Source organism: Sinocyclocheilus anshuiensis, unplaced genomic scaffold (assembly GCF_001515605.1).
Source record: "Sinocyclocheilus anshuiensis isolate Anshui unplaced genomic scaffold, SAMN03320099.WGS_v1.1 scaffold258, whole genome shotgun sequence".
In the NCBI taxonomy this organism is placed as follows: domain Eukaryota; kingdom Metazoa; phylum Chordata; class Actinopteri; order Cypriniformes; family Cyprinidae; genus Sinocyclocheilus; species Sinocyclocheilus anshuiensis.
This window is the reverse complement of record NW_015547636.1, coordinates 420963-429214: the sequence shown is the minus strand read 5'-3', so window position 1 is coordinate 429214 and position 8252 is coordinate 420963. Positions and strand designations below refer to the sequence as shown.

The window sequence follows — 8252 nt, the reverse complement described above, 5'->3', positions numbered from 1 at the left end:
TCTTAAACCACTGCATCAAATGAGAGAAAAACTCAGCAGAATGCATTTGTTTCAACAGGTTCACTGAATGCTGGTACAGATAATGACTATTCTGATGTAGTGTTGTCACGGTACCAAAATTTCAGTAGAACCGGGTTGACCGGGTACTCGGTACCACCGGTACTTAAAAAAACCTGGTACCGTAACGTTTTCATTTTTTTAGTGCCGACTTGGTACCGAAATACCGGGTCTTTTGACAACACTACCCTGTATGTTATAGTACTAAATTTGTTTTAATCGTTTAATCACCACAGCGTCTTGTCTCCATTGGCAACACGCACCATTTGTGTTGATTGCAAGTGACGTCGCAGGTAGCGGAGAGTGCAAGTAGCGATTGCAAGTGACATTGTAATTTAGTTTCTTTTTTCTTGTCTTCACCACCTGGCTACTGTTGTAAAATGTTGAGCGATTCAAACAAAAAGTAATCAATAAATAGAACAAAATAAATTAAAAAAAAGACTGCAAGTGATGTCGCTAGCGGAAGCGCAAGTGTCTGAGAGTGCAAGTCTGAGAGTGCAAGTGCAAGGCTGCAACTAGACCCTCCTGGTGGTTTCAGCAACTAGCGCCTCAGCTTCAACCACGTCCTGCCTTTTTGCCCATTTTCGATTATCCGGGAGTGACGCGCGGTGACACGCTGCCCAGATGGCGGCGGTCGGCTCCGCCAACTTTAGGCTTCAAAAATGCTCTTCTGAACCCTACGAATGACGTCACGGACACTACGTCCATGTTTTTTTACAGTCTATGGTTCAGAGTAGCAGTGAAGCTCCTCCCCCTCTGCTCTGCTCTCTCTCTCTCTCTCTCTGTGTTTCTCTCTGTCTGGATCTGGGCTAGTGTTTGGTGGCAGCATTTCTCTTCATTGCAGGGGCAGCTTCATTCTCTTCTCCAGGATGTCGGGCCTTCTGACCACCTCTCTTCTGCTCTTCATCTCCCTGACGCTGTTCCAGACTCCCACACCAGAAGCAAAGGTAAAGCAAACACCACACCAGACCCTCATCATGTGTGTTTGCTAAGACTAAGTGCTTAATTCATTCTGATTTCTCTATAGCTACATTTTAACCTGCATGTTTTCTTCCTTTTTATCTCTATGCTGCTAGGTTTGCGTTTGGTGCTAAATGCCAATTTCATTGTGTTTAGGGGCACTTTCCTATTTCATTTCAAGTGTTTTTATATGAATCATTGCACATGGCTCATAGTGAATATGTGAAAGTACACAATGTACTATTTCGGTGCTTTTCATATATGTTATGCTTGGCTGCGTGTTAATTTCTGCTAAACTGATATGTCACAGAGAGCAATGAGATAAGTCGAGCCAGATGGCGTGAAATAGGGCGTACTAATCATCATTGCCTGGCAACAACAGAGCACATATCAACAGGGCTTTACTGTCGAATACTATCCTGATTAAATTCTGGAAATTTCTCAGAAAGGCAGTGCGCAGAAATGGATGCAGAACAAAGAGCTCTTGCAAACAAGCCAAGATCACATTAAACATTACATGCATCTTTCAGCCAGAGAGCTCCATGTTATAACAGATGATGTGTCTTGTGTACTTGTTGACTCTGCTGTTCTATTGCTGATGAAAGCATTTTGTTATGAGATTTTAACTCAAAAATATTCTATTGAATTAAAACAAAAATCTTATTTGCAACAAGCATTCAAAAAAGGTCATTAATGTTTAGAATGTTTAGAATCAGTAATTATTCCAGGGCGTTGCTATGATGTTTGGAAAGTTTTATAGTGCATTGCTATCAATTTGCCAAGGCAACAGGGCCTGTGATATACTGGTCTCTAGATCCTTTTATCATAAAAATTTTAGTTCAGCAGTACTGATGCATTGGAGAGATCTGTGGACAGCTGATATAAAGAGCTGTGAATTCAAGTAACTAGGCTGTAAGACATGAAAGAGCATGTGTAGCAGTCATTAGTGTGCGCTCATGTTTTCAGCACCACGGACAGCAGCTGTCACTGAAACACAGTCATGTTGAGCTGAATATAAACACTACAGTGATTTTGGGAAAGTGTGAAGGATTAGAGGCCGTATCTGAAGGACAACACGGGATAAAATCAATAGGAGAGGAAGCACAATCTCATTAGCAGAACAAACAGCCGCTCTTTCACTCCAAGCGGAGGAGGAACGCTGCCGTGGCAACAGCTTTCAGAGAGCACTCTCAGTTTTCTTCCATCCACCCATTTATACAGTAAAAAAATTGTCAGTTAACCTAAAATCTAAATTACAAATTATTCAAATTAAATAAAGATTTAAAATGACTCTATATGTGAATATATTGGGTTCAGTGTAATTTTAGTATTATTTATATAATATTCAATATTTTTAATTAGCAATTAATTTGATATTTTCAGTTTGCATTTTAAATTTAGTTTACATTTTAGTCATCTTGTTACATGCTTTTGTTATTTATTAGGTTTGTTTTTATCTATTTAGCTTTTTCCAGCTTTAGTTTTAGTAATTATTATTAGTATATTAGTATTATGTCAGTTAGCTTCCATGGCAACATCTCTAATTATGTTTTTTTTATATTTATAATTTATTTTATTTCAGCCTGATTTCAATTACAAAAACTTTTTAACAGTTTTAGTTAATGTTAACATTTTGATTGGATTTTTTAAAGGTTTTTAGGTTTAAGTTTTTCATCTAATATTTATATTTTATTTTATTTTTATATCAATTACTAAATTATTTTTAATAACAAACAACAATAATAACACTGATTGGATTCAGTTTGTTTTTATTTATGTTGGTTTTGATGTCTTTTTTTTTTATTATTTCAGCTTTTTAAATAACCGAAAACGTTTTTAATAGTTTTTGTTATAACAACACTGATTGGATTACACTTAATCTATACACTTAAACTGTAAAAACGTTTTATTATGGTAAACTGTTTTTTACACTTGCCGTTGATTTTTTTTATATAGAAGTGGGTGCATGAAGCATCTTTTTCAGTATCTTTATTGATTAAGTCCAAACCCATGAAGTATATTGATAATCACTAATACATTTTATAATGACACACACAACTAGATACAAATTGATGTGACAAAGCACTTTGGCTGGAGTCTGCAGGAGTTTTAAAATGACTTTGCAGATAGTTGTTCACATTAGAAACATTTCCACTGGCGCAGTAATGCGGAGTGGAGCAGATGGTAAGGAACCCGAGGACATCGACACTACTTGAACTCATGATATGAACTGCAAGATCTCCCACACACGCAATGTGTACGTCTGGAGCGCTACAGACGTCATAATGCGCCAGAGTGAGTCACTGATTCAACTCACACAGCGCTCAGAGGAATCCTGTTCCTTTAGTTTCAGACGTCACTATATCTGCCTCATTTATTATGAATCATAACAGCCCTGAAAAACCACATAAAGCTTGAACTGAGAAACTGACTCAGCAAAAAAACGTTTCATTTATCATTCTGACACAGAATATGCTTTACAAGATCACAAAACTTGCACATATGGTAGTTTTTGAGCACTGCTGCTAGTTGTCTCTCAGTGCTTGCTTTGCAATTTAGAATAATTATGTTGCACACAGAGGGTGAAGACAATGCCATGACTCAGCACTTTGTTTATAACCTCAGGCTTGAGCTCAAGCGCTTTCCAGTGGCTAACATAAGTAGAGAAACAGATTCAAGGCTCTAGACCATAAATCACTGCTTAAACAAGTCTCCTATCAGTAATGGTGGACGTAGATCATCAGTGCCAGTGACAGAACTAATATACGCTGAAGAGGAGCTGGTTACTCGTACTGTCAGAATGTGCTTGCTATGCACCTTACAGTGATTTCAGGCTCCAGAAAGCATCTTTCTTTTCTTCTCAACAGTGTGTGAGTGTAATTGAATGTCTGACTCAGTGGGGATGGAGAGGAGGCGTGAGGATGGGAGTGCAGATAAGAGGAGAGGAAAACATGCTTACTAATGCTTCCTCTCCAATGCATGAATGATTAGTATTGTAAAGTGTCACTGAAGTGGGAGGTGTGTGTTTCTGTGCTCTCAAAGGCAAATGTACGTCAGAATCTACAAATCATGAAATCTTCTGCCCTTACTGCTATTCACCAGAGTTGGTCCTCTGTAGGCATACATTAATTGCCAAGCAAGATTGCATTATTAAATTGCATTACATTATTAAACGATACCATAACAACAACAAAACTTTAGTTGAAAATACCAAAATAACTGTAATCAATTGCAGCATCTATAACAATTTTGAATAATGTAATCTACCGATGGCTACACCAAAGCCCCGCCCACCACAAACACGTCACCTGTCAATATAATAAATCAACGGAACAAATCTAGCAGCACCATGGTTTTTTAACAACAACAACAACAAAGGTTAAGCTGAAATGACCAAAATCCATTCAAGTATATGTAACAATTTTAATTAATTTCACAAAGCTATGGCTTAACAAAACCAAAAAACCGCTCAAAGACACGTCGCCTGTCAATATAAGTCAACGGAACTAATTTTGCACTATTTTAAATTAACAACAATAACAACAAAAGTGTAGCTGAAGTAACCAAAATAACTGAACTACATTAAAGCATCTACAACTATTCCTAATTAACGTAATTTTACAACTCTACCACGACAAAACGTCACCGGTCAACATAGCAAATGAACGGAACAAATCTATCAGCGCCATAGGTATTTGTACAAGAATGGAAGGCCCCATTCCATTACCATCTACTTACCAGTGTGCAGACTAACTTCATCCTCCACTCCATCCTTCAGTAAATTCATATTGTCGTTCCGTCTAGCTTGTTTAGATCTCTTTACCTGCTCCTAATCCCACGTTATGCGCGCCAACGGTGATACTGACAGCTAACCGATTCATTTTAATGTTTTGAATGAAAACGCTGTTGACGCTGCGTCGTTTGAATATTCATTCTGATTGGCCAGTTTAATGGGACTTTTACAAACGCGCCAACAGCGTATTAAAGAAAAATATTTTCTACTTTATATGCTTCTGAGGTATACACATTATTAGATACATTCATTAAAACAAAAATTAAATTACTAAATCACTTTCGTTGTTCATTTTTAAAGGGGTCCTATCATGCTCTTTTACAAAGTCTTGATTTTGTTTTGGGGGTGTACTGGAACAGGCTCTCATACTAGGTTGGCCTGCGAGCTTCAGTGTAAATATTGTGTCAAAATAAAATCAATTTGAGAGCGATTTAAACCCGGATGATTGTAACCACTCTAAGTTCGTCTGCCTTGGGAAAGCTAGCGTGTCTCCGGCATAGTGATAACACTCGTTGCCTTCTCTAGTGCAGCTCAACCAGGTCTCGTCCCATTCATCGATATTTGTGATATCACAAATCCCGGAAAACATGCGTTGTAGTCCAAACGAGTCGTTCGTTGTAGATTCTGAAAAGTGATTTCTGTTAAATAAAATATCTCCTTTTGAACTGGACTTTGAGCTTTGTAACTTTGCAGATCTTTTTTATGCTCAAACAGCAACATTACAGACTAACTAAAGTTGAAAAAGTGAAAAAGCATAATAGGACCCCTTTAAGAGATTTTTGACTTCTGCTGCCTCTATATCTGACAGGTAGTAGTGTTATTTTAAGTGTTGTATTTAAAAGTGTTTACAGCAACTTTAAACAATGTTTTATGAATTAGAAAAAGCTTTGTTGTTCAATATAGGGTTTAAAATATGGGTAGTTGACAAATAAGAATATATATGTAACAGTCATATAATACAAGCCACCTTTTTTGACAATTTTTAATAAATAATCATTTTAATGTTGTATATGAGGTCATAAAAGCTGCATACACAACTCAACGCATCGCATGTATGTTTGTTCTGAACGTTCAGAAAAGATCATTGAACATTATGAAACAATTTGAATTGGAAAAACATTTGCCCTGCTCTCTGCACAATAACCAACTCCATTCATAAATAAAATCTGTCTTTGCATACTGCCATATATAAGAGTACAAATGAGTATAAATAAAAGTTGTTGGTACCAAACTGTGCACAAAGTTGTTTAACATAGAAACAAGACATTTTTCACCAATCATCTGTTTGATTTCTTTGTCTTCCGCTCTGTATTTGTCAGCCTCTCTCTGCCATGCGTGGAGGAGGTGGAGTCCATCTGCGAAGAGACTTGCGGGATTCAGTGCCCTACGAGGCCCAGATGATGTCTTACCCCGCTGCTGACTTCAGGAGGGGAAGCAATGATCTGTACTACCACCCAGAGGTCTTGAGAGCTCGAGGTCTTGGACAAGCCCTCCAGCGACTGGTGGAGAACGATCAGAGGCGGGAACAGGAAGCAGCTTATCTGGCGTCGATGCTGCGGCTCCTGAACGAGGCACAGAATAACGGACAGGGCAAACCTGAGGAAGAGGAGGAGGAGGAGGGTGATTTCCAGGGCCTGTACCCTCCGGACTACGATGAGACCGAGCAGGCCGTGAGCATGGCCAAGCCCCAGGCTTCATGGCAGGGCCTTCTGGATCCTCAGCTTACTCAGGCTCTACTCAACCGCTACAAGCAGGAGAGACTGATGCAGGCTGGACTCGCTCCGAACACCAACAGGATTCCTGAGAGAGAGCAGGACAAAGACCAAGAGATGCTCAGGTAATGAAAACATGTCGTTCGCAAAGAGAACAGTACCTCAGATTCAGGGTTATAATAACAAAAAACTATTAAAAACATTTGAATTTAATAATTTTTTTACAGTCTAGGATTGAAATAAAGCTAACTGAAATAAGCTAAAACACTAAAAGTAATAACTGTAAATAAATAAAAACTACAACTGAACTAACCCTAACTGAAACCCAAATAGAAAAGCACAAAAACAAAATTACATGTATATGAAAATATTGTACAAAAGCTAATCAAAAACTCTTAATAAAAATATAAATATTAGATTAAAAACTTAAACTAAGATTAGAAATAATAAAAATTACAAATGCATAACAAAATTACAACGAATACTGAAATTAAAATTAAAATTGAAAATGAAGAAATCAAAGCGCATTCAAAATATTAATAATACCCTAATATAAATATTAGATGAAAAACTTAAAGTAAAATTAGAACTAAATAGTAATATAGTTAAAACAAACACTAATAAAAAAGACAAATACACAAATACATTTATTAGATGGAAAACCTAAACTATTAAAAAAAACTAATGAGAAAAGCACATAAAATTACTAAAAAGGTCATTTAAAATATTAATAAAAATGTGAAAAAAATTACAATTACACTGTTCCAAAAAATGCAGTTTATTTAAAAAAACAAACATTAAGACAACCTTTTTTTGGGCAATAGCATATGAATTGGGCCATGTTAATTTCAAGTTGTCTTTAAGCAAACATACTACAATTTTTATGTATTATTAAAGGTACCTTGTTGAGAAGATCCTCTCCAGCTTGGCATCGGGTGGCAATCAGGGAGGCCCTTCAAACCAGCGTGCTAAACGGGACCTGAGCGCTGTGGCCAACATGGAGCAATCTGGAGGACCCGCCCTAAAACGCTCCCGCCGGTCCCTGGACTCCGCCCCTGGCCCCTCCCCCCAGGTCGAGGCATCGCTACTGAGGGTGAAACGGCTCGATGGCGACGTGGATGACGACGAGGTCGTAGGGCAGAGCAACAGAACACCACACGTCAGCCTGCAGAGAATGAAGCGCATAGACACTGACCTGCCGCCCCCCAAAAAACACAGCCGCAAGCGCAGAGCCCTGACCTATGACCCCGCTCTGATCGCACAGCACATCCTGCAGTACCTGCCAGCCTAAAGAGTACGAGAAAGTGAGAGGAATAACAAGGAAACGTTTGGGGGAAAATAGAGGGAAATCTAGACAGACAGAGGAACTGCAACATTTTACTTGCTTACAGATACGCCAGCGTTCATTGTCATCTGCTTAAATCTAATCAAGGCCTGCTTGCCGAGGTACTTTGATATGATGTTGCTCTGTTTCAATGTTATACTATAATAAATCCCACACACATAACAGCTTATGGAATATGCTTTTTGTTTATCTTCTTTCTGGCTACATTATACAGTATGGAAGGCCTTTTCTGCCAAAAAAATTAAAAAGGTAATGGATCATATCTCACAATTCTAACTTTTTTCTCAGATTATATCTCAAAATTCTGCCTTTTTTCTCAGATTTCTGAGTTCACATCTCATAATTATGAGTTTTTGTCTCAAATTCTGCCTTTTTTCTCAGATTT

At 37.9% G+C, this 8252-nt stretch overlaps 1 protein-coding gene across 1 annotated transcript; it reads left to right on the top strand.

The window, feature by feature from the left end:
* The first annotated feature begins 842 nt into the window (after positions 1-842).
* On the top strand, positions 843-8034 carry LOC107701826 (uncharacterized). The gene is made up of 3 exons (XM_016503951.1): positions 843-1004; positions 6130-6647; positions 7420-8034. Exons 1-3 carry the CDS (start codon positions 927-929, stop codon positions 7811-7813), a joined length of 990 nt encoding a protein of 329 aa, XP_016359437.1. The 5' UTR covers positions 843-926; the 3' UTR covers positions 7814-8034.
* The last annotated feature ends 218 nt before the right edge of the window (positions 8035-8252 follow it).

What these genes read in the sequence shown, in the direction of transcription:
- LOC107701826 (XM_016503951.1), top strand. Translation starts at nt 927, where the DNA reads ATGTCGGGCCTTCTGACCACCTCTCTTCTGCTCTTCATCTCCCTGACG. An exon ending in CTCCCACACCAGAAGCAAAG is followed by an intron (nt 1,005 to 6,129) that starts GTAAAGCAAACA and finishes TGTATTTGTCAG; the next exon opens with CCTCTCTCTGCCATGCGTGG. An exon ending in AAAGACCAAGAGATGCTCAG is followed by an intron (nt 6,648 to 7,419) that starts GTAATGAAAACA and finishes GTATTATTAAAG; the next exon opens with GTACCTTGTTGAGAAGATCC.